The 21,296-nt window shown below is 38.5% G+C and overlaps 1 protein-coding gene across 1 annotated transcript in view; it reads right to left on the reverse strand.

The window, feature by feature from the left end:
- Positions 1-21,004, reverse strand: part of ANO3 (anoctamin 3) — a 200,765-nt gene extending 179,761 nt beyond the window's left edge. The window contains exon 1 of the mRNA XM_065683383.1: positions 20,851-21,004. Within this exon, the coding sequence (XP_065539455.1) occupies positions 20,851-21,004 (154 nt within the window). The remainder of the gene's footprint in view (positions 1-20,850) is intronic.
- Between the last annotated feature and the right edge of the window lie 292 nt (positions 21,005-21,296).

Consider the following 21,296-nt stretch of genomic DNA (forward strand, 5'->3'; position numbering starts at 1 on the left):
TTATTCCAAACTTTTGTGTAATATTTCTAACAGATAATTTGATTGCATTTTGCAGGATGTAGAATTTGATTCTGTTTGGAAGTCTAATATGTACACATTTTGATACCTGTTCTCAAAGTGAAGAATTAATTAAAAATTTCTAGTTCATATACCTTTACATCATATGTGTTCCATATTCTTGTGATAGAAATAATCTTACTTCCTCCAAAGGTTACTTTTTATCGCCTATTCTGCTAGATCATGCTTTTTACATATGACAGTACTTTCTCTGTTGTGTCAGTCAACACTGGAAAAAATCTATTTGATATAATGTTTACAAGTAATCAGTTCTCCCATAATTAGCAGGTTTTATTCCCTGTTCTATATCCAGGCAGTTAAATTTTCCATAATAATAGTTCCCATCTGTAGTCATTTCTTTAACACAATTTCAGACATTTCATCCTATATCCAAATGCTGAAAAAAAAAGTGTTCTTCTATGATTTAGTCATATGATTTGCTTTGTAAGGCCAGAATACACTACAACTTATTTTTTTGTCAGGATTAATCTTTATCAGCTCAAACAAAATATGCTGAATACTGGTATGAAGCAACGAAAAAGTAGTTTATATATCTAGCCTGTTCGGTAAAATAAGTGCACAAATTTTATCCAAACTTCCTTGTAGTTTATGCTCATAATATACCAGAATATGCCAACATCAAAGATGAGTGAAGATGGGCAGAAATAATGAAAAAAATACGCCAATGTAATATGCTAACTTACAACAGCCATTTGATTTTGATGATAAGTTATGACCATTCAAATATAGAATCATAGAATAGTTATGGTTGGATCATCTAGTTCCAACCCCCCTGTCATGGGCAAGGACACCTCCCAGTAAACCATGCCATCCAAGGCTCTGTCAAACCTGGCCTTGAACACTGCCAGGGATGGAGCGAGAGGAATTAGAGATGTGTGTATATCTATGGGGGTATGATATAATAGGCATCACAGAAACACATGATATGTGTTACAAATATCATCATGATATTTAAATATGTGTCATAAATATCATCATGATACGTAAATATCTTTAACAAGGAGTGAGTCAGAATAGGTTAAAGCTTACAAAATCTATTTAGACAGTATTTCTGAAGGGCAGGGCTTTGGGGATTTACCAAATGGGAACCCACTTAAAGTAGATGTAAGCAACTTCATAGATTTTTCTGCATTTATCTGTGGAAGTAATTTTACCAGAAGACTTGAACTTGAATGAAAGTAGTGCATGGAAGTTGCTTCATTGTAAATGAAACCAGAAGATGAGTATTAAAGAAAGAAATGAGCCAAGATTTAGACTGTAAGAACAAGTATTTTCTATGGAGCAGATACCTGAGAGTAGTTAGGCTAATATTTACGCTATCAAATAATCACATAGTTTCAAAAGCAAACAAAAAACATTCCACACAAACAAGAGAAAGAAGTCTTCTGCAGAGTATTTAAAAGATAAAAACATAAGTCTTCAGGTTTTTAAAAAAGGAGGTATTCCACTTTAGTGCTTAAATCAAAACAGAGACAGAAAGCAGGGATGTGTTTTTAAGAACTTTTTGCTGTTGAGAAAAAACTCAACATGAGAAACATTGAAAAGACAGTGTAGGACAGAGGAGTGGTAAGCAGTCATGTCTACATTCAGATCATAGAGAACACTATTAATTTTCAATGCAGTGGGTAGTGCAGAGAAAACATGCAAATAAGGAGCTACCAAGGCAGGTAATATAGTGCCTGCCCTGTACTTTGCCCTGAAGCACAAAATAGTGCAGCCACGTCTTTAATCACAAGACTGATAAATGCAAGTTATTCAGGTCCCCAAAACTAAGCACAAATGGAATAATCAAAACATCTAAATATTCATTTCCCATTGTATTGGTGTGTTTACATTTTTATCCTTTAACACATTCTACCCTCAGCTTAAACAAGCAAGTCTTTCAGTTTACGGAGTGGGAACTGCCAGATCCCTTTAAACAAAGACTGGGACAGTAGTCACAAAACAAGCAAATCCACTTGAAGCTGAAAAAGATTATTTGAACAAGAGTTCTAACTCAATCCCTCTGGTATCTGACCCATTGTGAAGCAGGAATGTATTAACACAAACAGTGGATTCAGAATGCTGGAAATGAAAATGCTAACCTTATCCTTACCGTACCAGATGCTATGGAGCCATCCCTAAGCAAGACTTTAGCATTAGTCAAACAATGTTACTCAGTAAGAAGTGGAGTTTAGCAGTCAAACTTCCCGGACTGCTTAAGCACATGGCTTAAGAAAAGAGGATAGGGAAGAGGAAGAAGCAATTAATCCTCCAGGAAGAAATCCCATCTGGCAATTTCTGGGAAAACAGATCTGTCAGGAAAAGTACAGTTTCGAGATATGTTTCTCCAAGGTGTCATCTTTTGTCATAAATGCTGTAGACAAACAATAAGTTTGTGTGTCTTACAAAAAGTAGCTATTACTGTAAGAAGTACCTCCTCCCCAAAACTATTAGGTGGTACAAAATGGGTGTTCAGTGCATAAGACAAAACATGCAAAGTCCCATTAGCAAAACCCAGTTGCTGTAATTGCTTTCTCTATCCTTTCTAAATGAGAAACTCAACAAGAAAGAATACTTGTGAATGTCATTTTGGTTTGAAGAGCATGCTTTCTGTGTAGCTTCAACATGCTGGGCTTCTGAGACTATGTCTCTAACAGAAAATTAAACAATTGTGGGCACAAACATATTAGGCATGTGATATAAGCAAAGTGCTGTGATATTGTTAACAATGTGGAGCACAGTAACAGTAAGTTATTAGAAGAGTCTCTGGCATGCTGAATGGCAGACATAGTACTCCCAAGTAAATACTTCACACAATTCAGAAATTAATGTGGGTCAGTGATTACTAACTGTGAATATTGACAGTACCATGCAAGTGGCATACTCCTAGGTTGGTCCTTCAGCACTATTCCAGGAGATGCCTCTCCCCACAAGCACTTAAACAGTCTCAGGTCATGACCAAACACATTCTTGTATGATCCTATAAAATTTCCATTCCTGAAAGCTTTAAAGAATCCTTATTTTTCTCTGGCTTCAGAATACCAACAGTGTCTGTGGAGGAAGAACACAGAAAATCAATGTGGCACAGAGAAAAGGCCCATCAGAAGTGGCAGGTCTACATTGTTGACTTACCTTCCAAAACAGCAGGTCAGTTACTTTTCGATTCAGTTACACATTTCAAGCCATTATAATTTAAGGCTGAAATGGATGATTGTTTCAGATCATGCTGATTAAATAAGTTTAAACCAAAGTAGTAAACAAACAATATTTGCATACATTTAGAGAAGTTGTCTTATTGACAATGCTATACAAAGATTAGATGCAGCTCCAGCAGAAATTAAGAATTGATCCAAAAAGATACTTTTCTAGAAGCTAAATTTACCTTTGGAAGGATGTGTTTCTTTTCATTTTTCACATTAAAGTGAGTGTGTTGAACTTACAATTACACAATTTGTCTATTTCAAATTCTTTCCAAGGAAGATGAGAATCAAAACAGAGGAGCTGGAATATGAACATTGAGGGTGTCCTGGGTTCAGGACAGATGGAGGGAATAATATTAACAGGAGAAAAACATTTTTTAAAAAACCCTTAAGTTTTTGCATCCACTTGGTGGAGGCAGCTTCCTCAGGAGGAAAAACCCCCTCAAACTAGCAGAGGTCCTTTACCCTTCAATAAATCTAAGAACAACAAAGGCTTCCAAAGAAGCCACTGAATAGCAGAGAGCACTAATACAGCACCTAATACAAAAATCTACAGTCTCTCTCAGAGGGAGAATACCAGTTTCATTTCTCTGTCTTAGACTCTGCTTGGCTTGGACATTGCGCAGCTAGCTACTCCAAACTTGGCCTTTTGGAAAATGCTGTGTTTGTACTACAGATAAGCTGAATGTGAAACTCAGTGTTCCAAGATTCCAAGGAAGCAAAGGCTGAGCTTTTATTTCTTGTAACAACACTCTTTTCATATAAACAAATGAATAAGTGATACTGCAAGCACAGAAATAAAAAAGAAAATTACATTTCACCCAGTACTTATTGATCTGTATTGTCATATTTCAATGTTCAAATCTTCCATCATGTTAATTGAGTAGAAAGGGAGCCAGAAAGGTTATTGACATAGAAATATATAAGATGAAAAGCAATTAGCCACAAACCTATGCCTACGTTGGTCTCTTTTATTTTCTCCAGAATGATTGCACAATAAGATCAGTGGCTGAACATCTCTGAACCACCATATTAACATAGTAATTTCTGGTATGGTAACACAACGATGATTTACTGATTTTAAATGATTCCACCAGAATCTATCAGTCAGTGACATATACAGCACAGGCTCATTTCTTCATGGAGACTATGGATTCATATTTTTGGTGTTGAAGATATGCTTCATCACTGTCAATAAACAATATTCCACACTGAGATACCAAGTTCAGCCAGGAGAAATTCTGCATTTCTGCCTGAGTAAATTTGCTACAGTTTGGTAAGAATAAAAGAAACGAAAGGGAGGTGGGGACGGGGGAGGAAGGAGATGGACGACACGTGTGTGTGTGTCTTGTTTTTAAAAAATACAGAGACCACCTCTGTTACTTCATCTGGAAACCCCAGACTCAATGCCAGTAGCTTCTGGTAATTTGACTAGTAGGAACTGTTCTAACAACGCTGGTTTTGTACACCACCCCAAATACTACCAATTACTCTGCTGATTTTAGAAAGTAAAATCACGGTGAAGGACACACATTGAGAAACCGACTTCTGATACATCAGCACCTGTAGGCACAAGAAACAAACCTGGAAGACATCAACATAAAATAAAAGGAATTTCAGCATTTCAGATACTGACAAAGGATTGCAAACTGAAAACAATTCCTCCACAATCATATTCTTCCTGTTATAGATGTGAAAAGAGTAACAAATGTGGAGTTTTATCAGTAGCCCAGAATAAGCTTGAAAGAGGCCAAATGCAAAAGGTTGAAGAGTAAGCAAGGAAGTCAAAACTTAAAAAGCAGTTGTTTCCTAGCCTAAGTTAGCACAAAACCTTCCAGTTTCTGCGGAAGCTCTCCTATTTGAATGCTGTGTCAGATTTCATCATCATGAAAAAAGCAGCCGTCACATCTGCTAATGGTTTCTAAGTAATGTGAGGCTATAGAAATCACAGTAGTATCACAGCAGCCTTGATTTGGTGCACTATGGAAGAAGAAAGTTCTGTTCATGTGGAGCCTTATAGTAATTTCAGAGTATGGTTGCAGAATTAATAAGTCCTCCAACTTTCACCTGTTTTTCAGCTAAACCAGCTGCAGACTAAGTTGTCAGTTTTTACACACTGCACCTGGTTCCCCAGTGTTCTTCAAAAGCAGAGTTAGTAATAGAAGGGCATAATCTTCTAATGTAGTAGTTTATAAAATACATCATGTAAATATGAAAAATTGACAAATTAATATAAGTTACCTTCTCATGTTTAATTAGTTGAGACTCTTACATCAACAGTCAAGTCTGATGATTTTCCTTATAAGTACTAGCTTGTGCCCAAGCTAAATAAACATATTGAACAATCTGAAGCAATAAAGATGAAGAACTAATATGTCATACTTAGCCATTAATTCTGTTCTTTGTATGCAGTATCCAGTTTCTGCACTAAATGCCATGTGAGTGAATTCTGTGGAGCAGAAGGACCTTTATTTTGCTGAACTATCGAATTTCTAGCTTTTCCCCAAAGATTTCCTAACATATACTGCAGCATTACCACATGGGTCTTGTACGTTCAGGATCCTGATACTGTGATACTAGGAAACACTCCTCATTAAAACAGATGCAAAGACAAAGAATCGAAAGCTCACATTAGTCGCTGAAGAAATGTCACTGAATCTAATGGAATTTAGGATAAGTTTGAAAATGTAACATGTACATCACAGAAGTGATTTACATCAAGGTTTCTTATTTAAGTAAAAACTACAGTTGTATGCTCAATCTCCAAAAGGCTTGTAAAGTAATTAAAAAATGCCATTGTCTTAAAAGGCATTTTGCTAATCCTCATACTTTCTCTAGGCTGGAATTGCAAAGGGTTTTATAATGAAAAAGAGTGTCTAGAAACAGAAAAAAATCAATTAACACATAGCTGGTGAAAGTCCTTGTTAATTCTGTTTGTTAAACTGTTCTTTTCCCTGTAAACTACTGGTTTTCTAACAGTGGAGGGTTTTCATGCTTTTGTAAAAAGAAAGCAAGCTTCTTTAACCAGGAAATTACCATATTCTGTCCTTAAAGGATGTAATTTTCATTATTTATTTCCATACAACAAAACCTTTCCTAGATGACTAAGCTTGCATTTCTTCCCGCTACACCTAGTTTTTAGTTTTAGCTACACACATTGAAACACCTATACCAGATTTTAGCCCAATCATCTGCTGCAAGAACATCACCAAGTTAAAATTCACCATCAGAATTTCATATCTTAATCTGAGATCTAGTGCAACTACCCACATGTAAAGACTAAGTTCTGATAACTACTTACTGTTTGACCCCACATAAGAGTTGTCATTTTTTAATTGAAAATTAAAAGTTTCAAGAAGGAATAATCAACAAAGGAGCTTTAAATTCAAGACATAGTGTATCTGGTATACTGATGCTGTGCAACTATTATTTACTGGAGAGTGTTTTAAGAATTAACTGGCGTTCAAGTCAACATGCATTCTATCCCCATGTTGTACTGCAGCTACCCAAATCTGACACAGAGGAATGCAGACTGAGGCCCAAGGTTTCTTAAACAAGCAGCCTCGGAGCCAGTGCTGGTGTGTGCACAGAGGGGAAACAAAGAACTTTGTGCAGTCAGGCTGCTCAGTATCCCTTTCACAGGAAAACGCACATACATGACACGGAGACAAAGAGAAGCATGAGTACTTAAGACAGCACTGGGTAGTAGGCTGTGGTGTCAGCAATGTACTGCCTAAGAGGGCTGCTCACACAGCAGCAAATTCAGGAGCCGAGGCTTCTCCCACGACATGCAGATATCAGTAGGAGTTATTTGTACTCCTGCTTGGAGTCAGTCCGTTGGAGAATTCCTATAAAGCTGTAAAATGTAATTCATACTGTAATGGCAAAAGGAAAATATGTGACTATATTAGGATTCCACTTTTTGGAACAAAACAATGAGCTTGAGTCTAAACACTCAAACATTCGAGTTGTTATAAACAGTTCTTTTAAAACGTGCTTGGATTTCTTAAGAGAACTCTGTGCAGTACCTTTTGTTTCCATCTGATCACCATCTTCAGAGTGAAGAATGAAATTAAGAGCTGATTTGGACTCTGGGAGCTTTGTTAAAGAATAGAGGAAAGGAGCTGGCTTGTTGGTAGTTGCTTTGTATGGAAAATATTCTACTGGATTGAAAGTCTTTAAAACCCTTACAGCCTAGTATCAGGTTAATGACAGTTATTTAAAGTTTTTAAACATTATTTGGATCATGTTTCCTAGTATTAATTGCATCTCTAATGAAAGGAAACTTCTGGTCAGGGCACTCACTACTCAAGTCTGACAGCAAGTAGCTGCTCTAGCCTGTTGTAAAAATTCCAATACTTTACTAATAAAAGCTGGTGTTGCAGAACAACCCTGAATAACCTTTGCTAATTAAACAACAAGACAGTGTGTTCTTTCATGTGTTCAAACAGCATATTCAGGGCTCTTTCTCCTACTTCAGAAAAAAAAAAGACGAATAAGAGAACTTTTGCCCTGCTCAACAGCAGTGACTTAGTCCCACGGCATCATTAAACTTGTGGCATTATCATAGAATCAGCTAGTTTGGAAAAGACCTTTAAGATTGTCGAGTCCAACCATTACCCCAGCACTGCCAAGTCCATCACTAAACCACATCACTGAGGGCCTCGTATACACAGAGCTATTTGTGGAGGATAGTTTGAACAAAGCTAAGAAGCCAATGCGGAATGTGTGCTAGTTTCATCTTTGCAATAGTAATCTGGGGTTTTATACCCCTTATTTTTAAACCTTAAAAGCAGAGAGGGAACATTTGGGCATATGATTCTGTTCTACTTGTCGTTACTTATCTGAAGCCTGGATCTCACCCACATCTTTGTTTCACTCACACATGGCATGCACAGCAGTGAACAAAGGAGCGCTGAGTGATTGCCTTCCCAATCTGTTCATATGTATATATGCACTGTGAGTTGTTCCAGGGTTTAGCGAGATCTCAAATCACCACATAAATGCTTCAAAAAGCATGCTGCCATGAGCTTGGCACATCCAAGAGATTCCTTGGTTCTCTCCCTTACCTTTTCAGGAAAAACAGCTAAACCATTTTTTCACTCTAAGCTGTTAGTTACAAATTCATTTCTGCAGATCTATTGACAAGCATTACTCCAAACAAATCAACTTGCATGTTTATTAGAAAAAAAAAAAAAATCTTTCTTTGAAACTCATTTCAACTTTTCCACCTCAATAGCTAAAGCTTTATGTTTTTTTTTTTTTTTTTTTTTTAACAGAACAATTAATGCTTGAAGTATTGAGGGCTGGAAGCACCTTGCATACAAACGCTGAGAAAATCAGGGCTGTTCAGCCTGGAGAAGAGAAGCTCATAACAGCCTTCCAGTATCTGAAGGGGGCCTACAAGGATGCTGGAGAGGGACTCTTTGTCAGGGATTGTAGTGATAGGGCAAGTGGGAATGAGTTCAAACTGAAACAGGGGAGATTTAGGTTGGATATAAGGAAGAAATCCTTCCCTGTGAGAGTTGTGAGGTGCTGGCAGAGGCAGCCCAGAGAAGCTGTGGCTTCTTCATCCCTGGCAGTGTTCAAGGCCAGGTTGGATGGGGCTTGGAGCAACCTGGTCTAGTGGAAGGTGTCCCTGCCCATGGCAGGGGGCTGGAATTGGATGAGCTTTAAGGTCCCTTCCAACCCAAACCATTCTATGGGTCTATGTTTTATTCTTGCTGAATTACATCCAGTAAGAATTATTAGTCATGTCAAATTAATAATACAATTAGAGAAAAATTGAAAAATATATTCATGATTTATCTTTTTAAAAACCCACAGCAGCTATATATAATTTATGGCTGACCAGCTCCTTCACAGTGTTGGGGGCATCAGCCAGAACTTATTTTTCCATAAGTGCTGAGTGTACCCATACTGTGCAAAATGAGAAGGATCTTGAGCGTTTAATTCTTTCAACTGAGGCTCCTCAAACTCCTCACATCTCATTTTACAACAAAACTGCCTAAATAATAATAGAGACTATTCCTTATTACTGCGGACATTCAAATGTACATATATGGTATACTTCATATCAGATCTCGTTTAGTTGTGACAACTGCATCCACACAAAAAAAAAAAAGCCTGCAAGTACCAGCTTCAAACTTCCCCTCCTTATTTTAGTTCTCTTATTTACAGAATGTATATCTTAAAAATACAATTTTGTAGATTTCTTTGAAAATTGAGAGATTAACAGTCTCTTCCTTTTTTCTTGAAAGAATCATAGAATCACAGAATGGTTGGGTTGGAAAGGACCTTAAGATCATCTAGTTCTAACCCCCCTGACGTGGGCAGGGATGTCTCACGCTAGACCACATCACCCAAGGCTCTGTCCAACCTGGCCTTGAACACTGCCAGGAATGTGCACTTTTCTGGGCAGCCTGTTCCAGTGTTTCACCACCCTAACAGGAAAGAATGTCTTCTTTATATCTAACCTGAAATTCCATTGTTCAAACCCATTCCGCCTTGCCCTATCACTACAGTCCCTAATGAAAAATCCCTCTCTGGCATCCTTGTAGGCCCCCTTCAGATCCTGGAAGGCTGCTATGAGGTCCTCACGCAGCCTTCTCTTCTCCAGGTTGAACAGCCTCAATTTTCTCAGCCTGTCTTCATATGGGAGGTGCTCCAGCCCCCTGATCATCCTCGTGGCCCTCTTCTGGACTTGCTCCAATGGCTCCATGTCCTTCTTATGGACATGAGGGCACCAGAACTGCCCACAGGACTCCAAATGGGATCTCACGAGAGCAGAGTAGAGGGGCAGGATCACCTCCTTCGACCTGCTGGTCATGCTCCTTTTGATGCAGCCCGGGATACGGTTGGCTTTCTGGGCTGCGAGCGCTCACTGAAGCCGGCTCATGTTCATTTTCTCGTCAACCAACACTCCCAAGTCCTTCTCCGCAGGGCTGCTCTGAATCTTTTCTCTCCCAGCCTGTAGCTGTGCCTGGGATTGCTCCGACCCAAGTGTAGGACCTTGCACTTGTCGTGGTTGAACTTCATGACATCGGCAGTGGTCCACCTCTCACGTGTGTCAAGGCCCCTCTGGATGGCATTCCTTCCCTCCAGCGCATCAACCGAACCACACAGTTTGGTGTCATCGGCAAACTTGCTGAGGGCGCACTCAATCTCACTGTCCATGTCAGCGATGAAGATGTTGAACAAGACTGGTCCCAATACCGACCCCTGAGGGACACCACTTGTTATTGATCTCCAGCCGGACATTGAGCCATTGACCACAACTCTTTGTGTGCGGCCATCCAGCCAGTTCCTTATCCACCAAGTGGTCCACCTATCAGATTGATGTCTCTCCAATTTAGAGACAAGGATGTCATACGGGATAGTGTCGAACACTTTGCACAAGTCCAGGTAGATGACGTCAACTGCTCTACCGCTGTCCATCAGTTCTGTAGCCCCATCACAGAAGGCCACCAAATTGGTCAGGCAGGATTTCCCCTTAGTGAAGCCATGCTGGCTGTCGCCAAGCACCTTGTTGTTTTTCATGTGCCTTAGCATGCCATCCAGGAGAATGTGCTCCAAGATTTTGCTAGGCACAGAGGTGAGACTGACTGGTCTGTAATTCCCCGGGTCATCCATTTTCCCCTTCTTGAAAATGGGGGTTATATTACCCTTTTTCCAGTCGTCGGGAGCTTCACCTGACTGCCATGATTTTTCAAATATGATGGCCAGTGGCTTAGCAACTTCATTCGCCAGCTCCTTCAGGACCTGCGGATGGATTCCATCAGGTCCCATGGACCTGTGCACATTCAGGTTCTTAAGATAGTCTTGAATCATATCCTCTCCTACAGTGGGTCTAAGGTCTTCATTCTCACAGTCCCTGCATCTGCCTTCCAAGACTTGGGTGGCATGGTCAGAGCACTTGCTGGTGAAGGCTGAGGCAGAGAATTCATTGAGAATCTCAGCCTTCTGAAATCCAGGGTAGCCAGTTCCCCTGACAGCTTCTGGAGAGGGCCCACATTATCCCTAGTCTGCCTTTTGTTTGCAACATACCTATAGAAGCCCTTTCCTGTTATCTTTAACATCCCTTGACAGTTCTAACTGGGCCTTAGCTTTCCTGACCTGATCCCTAGCTTCCTGGACAATGTCCCTGTATTCTTCCCAGGCTGCTTGTCCTCACTTCCACCTCTTATAATCTTAATTTTTGCTTTTGAGATTCCTCAGCAGTTCCTTATCCATCCATGGAGGTCTCCTGACCTTCTGCCACATTTCCTTCTAGTCGGGACGCAACACTCCTGAGCTTGATTAAGATAGAAAGGAAGATTAAGATAGCAAAGGAAAGCATGAAATAAATGGAAATAGTTAAAAATAATTAACATCAGTAGGATCATGCTGTTGTCATCAGCAGAGAAAGTCACAAAGTGTCCTACTAATGAGAAACACGTCAGAATATTTAAAGGAGTGGGGTAAGAAAAGTTAAGGTACTGGAAGTACCAAAAAAACTAAACAACTGGTTTTAAGAAAAGAACTGAAAATGCGTGTTTAAAGTGTGTTATGCTTGGGAATAGTCATAGCTCCACAAGTGAGAGTTATAAAGGAATGAGTGAGAAAACAGATGCTAAAAATAAAAAATAGACATGCAATGTGAAGTGAAAAGTCAGGAGTGAAATGAAACAGAATCAGAATTGTTGATGGACAGATGAAAAAGTTACCTTTGTGCAAAGGTCAAGAAAGAAAAAGCTTAGCAATTTGAGCTGAGAGGAAGACTGTTTCAAATGCTCTACACAGAGTGAATCAAAAAGGAGAGGAGAATATGTTCTGATCATGAAGTATAATGACAGTAAGAGACCTTGTGACACTTTGAAAAACACGAGCTACATAGAAAGAAGAGAATCACTATTGGTATCAAAATATGAATACAGAATTAGGAAACAAATTCCTAATGTTAATTATGAAGGTCTAAAAGATGATCAGTTCTAGAGGGTCTTTTAGTTTTTTCCAGACTCATTTAAGCATGTTTTGCCCCAGCTAAAAGCAGAGACTAAAATCTGCATTTGTGAAACTGAAAACTGATTTTTCTCAAGCTGAGTGCTATACCTCCTGCAAGACTTCAGTGTTTCTTAGGCTGGTCAAGTGGTAGGATGTCCTTGAGACAGCACTGGAAACATGGCCAGCAACCTGCTTTCCTGTTCTCCTTTCCTCTGAAATAGCAGATACTGATTGCTGCCAGAAGCAGGATACCAAACATGGTAGATTTTGACCTGAGCCAGTGTGGAAATTCCTGTAAGTCCTATGAAGGACAGAAAACAAAACAGTTCCGTCCCAGAGTTCCCAACTCTATGTTCTTTGTTTTTTTCCAGCAAAGCAAAGATCAGAAGGATAGTACACGGAGATCAAAATTACAACACTAGGAAACAAGGTTTTCTAAAAATAAATTATCACTTTTAATTCTGCTGCAACATATACTATTAAGAGAAAGAGTAGAACATGCCAAAAATGCATTGTATCAAACTTTGTAAATGTTCAGTATGACAATGTCTATAAATGGGACATCTATTTGAACTTCTTTGAATGGCCCTCACTATTTCCTTCCTGAGCTAAGTGAACAAGCTAGTAGTGTACTCTCTGTAAGAAGTGTATACAAAACTGCATTTTTCCAGAAATTAAGGAAAAAGACATAAAAACATCCTTCATTTGTTATATTATTCAGTTAAGTTAATCACAGAACAAGGCCAAATCACTCTCACGAATAAAATGTTAACATTTGGAAGAAGCCTCATTCTACTTAGTTTTGACCATCTTTGAGTTCTGAAGATTTATGTTCTCCTCAGGTTTTTATAAACAAAAGTAAAAAGGGCACACAAATATACAGCTCTTTAATAATGAATGACTCAGTCTTTTTTTTTTTGTTTTTTGACAGAAAGAAAATTTAACAGTGCTATCCCAGAATACATTTGCTATTTTTACTACTATTTTATTTCTAAAATAACATTAAGTTTTGTCAACAGAAGTGAGCCGTGACAATTGGCACCTCATACCAGGCATTCCTCAGAGCCACAATGAGCAGCCAACTCAACCATCTAAGCAAAATTAGGGTTCTCCTTCCCTCATTCTTTGTTTTCCCAGATACAACTTTCAGAGTCCATGCATTTTTCAAGACATTTTTAGGAAACCCACAGATGAATCCAATTATATTCTTGACTGATGTACATAAGAAATTGCCTTTCCAAAAGACTAGCCATAATCCAGTCTTTAGTCTGTCGAGGTGCCATTGAGTAAAACCAGATGGTTTGGCTTAACAAGACTTACAGGGCAAGAACCTCTATTCATTAATTGTTGTCTCTTTAAAGTTGCACTAACAGAGCTTGCTTTAGTGAGTATCCTAGCAGAGAGAGCGTGCAGACCTTGCATGTCTTATCCTTTAGCAAAACAGAATCAGACTGTAGGAACTGGGAGCACAAATCTGTGACATAGCAACATGAGATTTTGATGGTGGTTCACTTAAATAATTCATTAGTTCCCTTGTTCAGGTTCAGCAAAATGTTGTTGGGGTGAAGGAAAGGTTGACTAAACAAATGCCCCTACAAAGGAGTTTTCCTTGAATATTTTATAATCTTTTCTTGCAGAACTGAAAAGTTTTGAATGGAAAGAGTGTAACAGCAGCTTTAGAGTGACAAAAATAAAAATCTTTGGAATATAAAAGGCTAAGATAAACCAAGCTTTAGTAGCTTCATGGAATTCTGATAATTAGACATTTTTCAATATTTTTCAATACTAGTAGTGGACTAAACCATTAATTTACATATAGCACAATGCATGACAGAGCAGAATAGAAATATAGCAGCAGAATAAGGAAAGCTATTGCTTGCTTCAAAGATTTATGGTACATGATGTAATGTAGGAGGCTGTTTTGAAGCGCTATCCATTTCATTTTGATACAGAAAAGAACACTGTATTTTAGAAATAGTAATCTTATATGTTCAATCAATTATTAAAGTATTAAAACAGAAACCCAAGGCTAATTCTCTTCATGAGAAGTACAAAAGAGGTTTGGTGTAATCATACTGGTCCAAGAGATGGATGTATTTAGATCTAAGTGACTTCACCATGCTCTCCAAAGGAGCACAAAGATGATAAAGGTCTAAATAATTACTAATACTTCTGCATATATAAATACGTAACTCCTACAGGTACCATCTCAATTTATTATTTTACCAGCAAACCAGCACATTTTAGGATTGAGACAAATAGGCAGCCAAATTATTTCTTACCATTTACTTTAGGAAAAACACACTTGTCTCTTCCAGCACCACTCAAAACTCTTTCTATTTATAACATTCAGCTGCCTGCACAGATAACTCTGTGTAGAATTCTCTCTCTCTCATGATGTCCCTTCCAAATGCTGCTAAATTTGTGTTTTCAGGAAGTTTTGCTGATTTCTTTTTATAATCAGGTTAACTTAGGTCATATTAAAATACTGGTACAAATATCACAGACATATAGAAAAGCTGCCAGAGTTTCTATACATTTTTGATGGCATAACAGAAACTCAAATATTGTTAATATACACACACAAAAAACCCAATCAATCATAAACAATAGCTTATAAATCATGTACTGACATAACTTGTTTACTGATTATATGCGGTCTAGCCACAGCCATCAGATCTTATAATAACGCCTGTGTTCAAATATGGAATACAGCTATTCTGCATTACCAGAGGAGCATCCTTTGTTTACCTAAGTTATTGATACATGGCAGTCAGCCTACTCGACTTACAACACTTATGACCTTCAGACTTGCTCTTTGAAAACATGCTGTTATAATAGCATGTAGAGACCTAACTCCAGACTTAAGTTTCTAAGAAACTTGTAATAATTCAGCAACCTCCCCATCCACACTGAGTCATCTTCCAACCTGTATTATACTAGAGACCTGCTTGTCAATTTATGCTCTTTATTCAAGAAGAGACTAAAGCACACAGACCCGCTTTTTCCAGCAACTAAGATAAAAGCGTTTAATTGCTGCATTCAGGCTTTGGAGGTCTAAGATACACTCTGCTAGATGAAGCGACTCTTATCCCCGTTTTTTGACCTTGGTTACCATGTCCCCATTGATCTGTTTTCCAAGTATTGAGTTCACCTCCCCTATCAGGGAAAGTTTCAGTAATATCTGCGAGGGCAGCATATTCTTTATGTAGACATACTTCATCTATTACTACTGAAGGAATTTGGGAAAGAAAATCCACAATCATAAATCATTAGAGTGTCTTTACCCAGAGTTAGCTGACCCATACCCCTCTTGCATCGAAAGTAAATATCTCATTAGAGGAAGGGGACAGAAGAGAAATTATGCCTCTGGGAAAAATTAAATTTCTATATCCAGCTTAGTTTCCATTTCTTGTAGCCATGTAAGGATAGAAGCCAGGACCCCCTGGGGCAGTATGTTAGACCTCACCACAATCACTGAATTATTTATTAGCTATGGGCTTATTTTGTGTATTGTTAATGAAATTTTGATACAGAAGGCAGCACCAAAGAGAGAGAAAGATTTTCCAGTGGTAGCTTATAGTACCATCTTGAGGTTCAAAAGCAAAAAGACTGACCTTGCCTATGCCAAAGTCTCAGCTTGACTCAAGACAAACTACGTGAGTCCCAGTCTCCATCTGCAGATGAACAGATACACCTTCTCCCTGCTTTCCCCCACCACCTGCAATCACCACACAAGATGCCCACTTCATTTTCAAAATTGGCAGCATTTTACTTATGATGATTTGGACGTAGCAAATTCTGCATCCATGGGAAAATTAGAATTCTAGACAATGTTACCCATCAGAAATAATGAAATACTTTTTGCTGCATTGAGGTTAGGAGACTGATAATAACTTATATTTCTGCTCTACTGCAAAATTAATTATGATTTTTGATAACTTTCAATTAAGTATTGGTTTGACATAGCATAACAAGTAAAAGGTTTATTTCTGAATATTGATCTTCCTGACCCTAGTCTCAATTGTGTCTTGAAATAACAGAAAACTAACCTTTTGTTTTACAAGAGAATACAGATGAGGAAGAAAGAAAAATAGCACCTAATCTTTGTGCAAAGATGACTTTGCTAGATTTTTTCCTCTTCAAGTAAACACACAGTTTCAAAAATTGCTTTAGTGTAGGTGTTTCAAGTCTTGACTCTGCATTGCACTACAGCTTCCTACAGAGCTCACTGCAAGACAGGGACTTCTGTTGGATTGTAACCATTACATTTAATTTCCTGTGGTTTATATCTGTTCTCTTCTTGTTTTTATTATCTAATCCTAGTGTAAGTAATTATGGAAAACTGGTGGTGTGGTACAGATTTACACACAAAGCTATAAGTTATTTCTTCAGTTCCCAGGACGCTGAGATGCAGGCGTGATTGGAGCACTTCTCAAAATTGAACAGAAAAATTCATTTACTACTTAAACTATATTCTCAAATTTGTAATTAAGAAACTTGGGTTTTGCAGATTCGCAGTAAGCAGAAATATTTTTATGTTTCAAGAGTGATAGAAATATCTTCACTAAAGGGATGTTCATGTAAGTCTTTGCAATCAAAGAAATTTGAAATTAAAGCTGTAGATAACTTCAGACTCCCACCCACCACTAAAACACCTGTTAAAGATTTCCATTTCAATAAAGGAAATGCTCTTATTTTTTAAGACAATGCTCCATGACTTAGCATTCTAGTTCCATCTGATGTCGCAAAGCACACAATTTTACTCTTCTGCAAAGCAACACTCATGAAACTGTCTCTGCTGTGCTGTGCTGTGAAACTGAGTTTTTCAGAGGGGTAATGTAGCGGGCTGTCTAGAGAGGTTGCTGGGAAGGACAAAAGCAAGCAACTCAGGGCTAATTCTGCTGCTGCCTCTCACATAGCCATTTTGGAAAGGCAAAGAGGGGCAGAGAGATGTGGTGAAAATTGCTAGATTCTTGTCGTTTTTGTCATACTTGTTCTGGTGGCAAACGAGGACAAGTTTTGCTCATCCTGTCTTCTTAATCCCCACTCATTCTGATGTCTCAGAAGGGACTTTAGTTTGTGTTGATGAAACTCAGCCAACTACCCCCCTGCTCTTCTGACTCCTAAAGACTCTTCTGCCCCTCAAGACCTGCCAAAATAGAAAAATACATTTTTTTCCACCAATATATACATGCTTACTACACTGATGGTCTTGAAGACAAAATACTAAACACTTAAAAGTATTTACTCAGTTACATCATCTTTACCCATTAACTCCTGTTTCCTTTTCCCTGAGCAACCCATAATCCTGGCTGTGGTGCTTGTGCCACATGGATCAAAGCATTTTGCAGGAATGTGTCCTTTGATTTTTAACCCTTTTTAGTTGATCTAAGTTTAATGCTGCATTTTGTTCTTTTTATATCATCCCTGTGCTGCATGAGGGTTTCTAATATATAAACAGACCAGCAGTAAAAATAAATTCTGAGACATAGCAACTATTATCTGGAAAATAACTTTCACATATCCCTGCCCCCAAAAAATCCTCAGTAAAAGAGCCACAAAAAAGGCAGAAGGAGAAAAATTTGTTTCTCCAGCCCAGCACTATTCTACTAAAAGCCACAGCATCAAATCCATGTGATTTAATGCACGTCTCATTTCAGAAGTTTGAGTGGTGTACTCTGACTCCCACACACACTTATGCTACTAAGACCTTACTTATGGCTCATCCATTGTTTTTTAAATATGTATTTAAGAGGCTTCTTCTTTCCTGATTAAGTGTTATTAGGTCAAAACCATCTCTAGAAAAATATAAGAAAATTTAGGTGGAGAAATGTTTGAGTATCATTTGTCTTACTGTTGTAAAACAAATATTAGGAGATAGAGCATGACTGTAGGTTGAATGCTTTCAGCCATGTCCAGATTAAGACATGAGCAGAACAGTATATATTAGGGATAATAAGTTTTAAATCTGCACAAATATTTACAGCTGCAGTACTGAGATTAGCTTTGTTTCCAGTGAGAAGTCTGAACAGCAGACACATCAGGCACTGAAGGAAATTATACCAACCGCATCCTGGGCTGCATCAAAAGGAGCATGACCAGCAGGTCAAAGGAGGTGATCCTGCCCCTCTACTCTGCTCTCATGAGACCTCACCTGGAGTATTGTGTACAGTTCTGGTGTCCTCAACATGAAAAGGACATGGAACTGTTGGAACAAGTCCAGAGGAGGGCCACGAGGATGATCAGGGGACTGGAGCACCTCCAGTATGAAGATAGGCTGAGAATGTTGGGGCTGTTCAGCCTGGAGAAGAGAAGGCTGTGTGGGGACCTCATAGCAGCCTTCCAGTATCTGAAGGGGGCCTATAAGGATGCTGGGGTGGGACTCTTCACTAGGGACTATAGTGATAAGACAAGGGGTTATGGGTTAAAACTTAAACAGGGGAAGTTTAGATTGGATATAAGGAGGAATTTCTTTACTGTGAGGGTGGCGAGGCCCTGGAATGGGTTGCCCAAGGAGGTTGTGAGTGCTCCATCCCTGGCGGTGCTCAAGACCAGGTTGGACAGAGCCTTGTGTGGGATGGTTTAGTGTGAGGTGTCCCTGCCCATGGCAGGGGGGTTTGAACTGGATGATCTTAAAGTCCTTTCCAACCCAAATGATTCTATGATTCTACAATTCTAAGTGATAAATCCCAGAGGTTTCAGTAACACTCTACATGGAAAAAGTCTGTATTCCATACACAGAATTTTAACTCAACAATGCTACTGTTTCAATTCTGGCAGTGTTACTCTCTGCAACATATTCTGACATATAATGGCCTCAAGCTGTGTCAGGGGAGATTTATACTGGATATTCCTTCACCAAGATGGTGATCAGGTATTGGAACAGGCTGTCCAGGGAAGTGATGGAATCGCCATCCCTAGATGTAGATGAGGCCGTTAGTGACATGGTTTGGTGGTGGACTTGGCAGTCCTGGGATAAAGGTTGAACTCTATGATCTTAAAGGTCTTGTCCAACTTAGCTTCTATGAATCTATTCTATGCATCTTCAGATCCCAAATAAATAAGCCTTAGGATTTGTACTTACATCAGAATTGAAAATTGAGTGATATATAGAAAGTTAAGCTTATTTATGGCAACATTCTTTCTCATTTAACAAGAGATGTAGGGAAGTAATTTCACATTTACATCCTATTGCAATGAGTTTGGTTAAAGCAGGAACAAAATTAACATATGGTTAATGCTTTCCTGCCCCAGCAACAATTCCATTTTCCATTCTGAGAGTGGGCTATTTCAGGACACCACTTTGTAAGAGTATTCACATTTCTGTATTTGCACTGTTAAGTGTTATATTTAAAATTAACACATCAGTTTACAAGCAGATCACAAACTTTCAGTAGTGTTTTTCCTGAGAAAATTCTGCTTTACAAAATCTAGAGAAGGCTTTACAGGATGTAAAATCTGAAAGTTTCTATTACTGAAAGCACAAGTTATGTTTTTCTTGCAAAAGAGTAAGTATCATGACATCCCAACCATTTGGCTATTTAAATGTATAAGAACTGATTTATAAGTAAAAAATGTTCCAAAAGTTTGTTACAGAGTTAAGAATATCAAAGCTTTATTTACACATTCACCTACTTTAGCCAAGTGAAAGTTGCCATTCAACAACTGCAGGTTGGTTGTCCTGTCACAGGATAAAGTGTCACTTACACTCAGATATTCTCCATTTGTCTTGTGTTTTGTTCCAGAGATCATAAGCAAGTGAAAACATGATCAAAGACAAATTATCCCTTGGGAGTTATGCAGGTCAAAATACGTATGAAGTCCACAAGAAACCAGAGGAATCATTCTTGAAAGGTGTTTCCTAAGTAAATGACCATCCAATACTTAAGAAGGTTTTAAGGGCATAACAGATGCCATTGATTAACTGCAGATGGTTACATATAACTATATCCCCTTGCTTATGTTAGTCAATCCAAGGCAGCTACATGCTGTGTTCCCTATGACTATTAATTTTCAGAGAAATCAGAGTTCTTTGATGCTTATTTCATTGACATTTTTGGGGACCTATTGTAGCTACATGTAACACCTGCCAACAAATATAAACAATCCATGAACCATTCTGGTCATGAAAAGGTAATCTTATAGCATATGCAGTTCCCATTTTACAAGCCCTGATGTGGTTAAAAACAAACAGTGAAAAGAGAAGAGGAGCCACAGCGTTAAGCACTAGACAGCATACCTTATATTCATACTTTGCCAAGTCAAATATCAGAGCAGCTGCTGGGGTTGCTTTAACTTGCACAAAACCCTGGACATGTCATGTCCTATAGAAAGCTCATTCTAGGTAGTGCCAAGGTGACAGTCTCCTGGGCTCTTCTTCCAGCAATTCTCTACATACAGAGTGCTCAGGAGACACTGATTTTTATTTAAACACACAAGTTCTACCCTATTTCTACAGCTAAAAATACTTCACATAACGCATGCCTGTATGTGACAGCAACAAATCCTTTGTATTCATTATTGGGTCTTGCAGTTTACTTGCAACATGTTACATGAGTAAATAGACACAGATTTGAGGAAATAGTTTATATAAATGCATGCTTACCAGCTGGTGCAGAATGTGAGCAGTGAAGTTGAAAAGCATGATAACCGGCACACAAATCACTGAATTTGCCTTCTTTAAAATCTGACTTGGAATCCTTTTTGCTCTCAATCTCATCTGAAGAAAGCTTATTCATTTCAATTATCACAGCTGACATTGTAATACAGTCTTAGTACAAAAACAAAGTGGAAGAAAAGAAGCCACTTTAAGTTCAGCTTCCCCACACTTGCAGTTTGGGGAAAAATCACCCCTGAAAATTTCCCCTAACTGTATAGTGCAAAAAATTTTAAGTCAATGCTGAGAAACTCTATTTCCCTGAAGCTGTTCTTCCAGCTCGGTGGCATTTGCTAAATATTGCAGCTCATTTCTAAGGTAGAAAATTATTACTTTAAAAAGTTCTTCTGTTCTTGTAGTGACAGCAAGGAACCTCTGCGTAGCCGCTACAAAAA

The sequence above is a fragment of the Lathamus discolor genome, chromosome 6 (assembly GCF_037157495.1).
Source record: "Lathamus discolor isolate bLatDis1 chromosome 6, bLatDis1.hap1, whole genome shotgun sequence".
Lineage (NCBI taxonomy): Eukaryota > Metazoa > Chordata > Aves > Psittaciformes > Psittacidae > Lathamus > Lathamus discolor.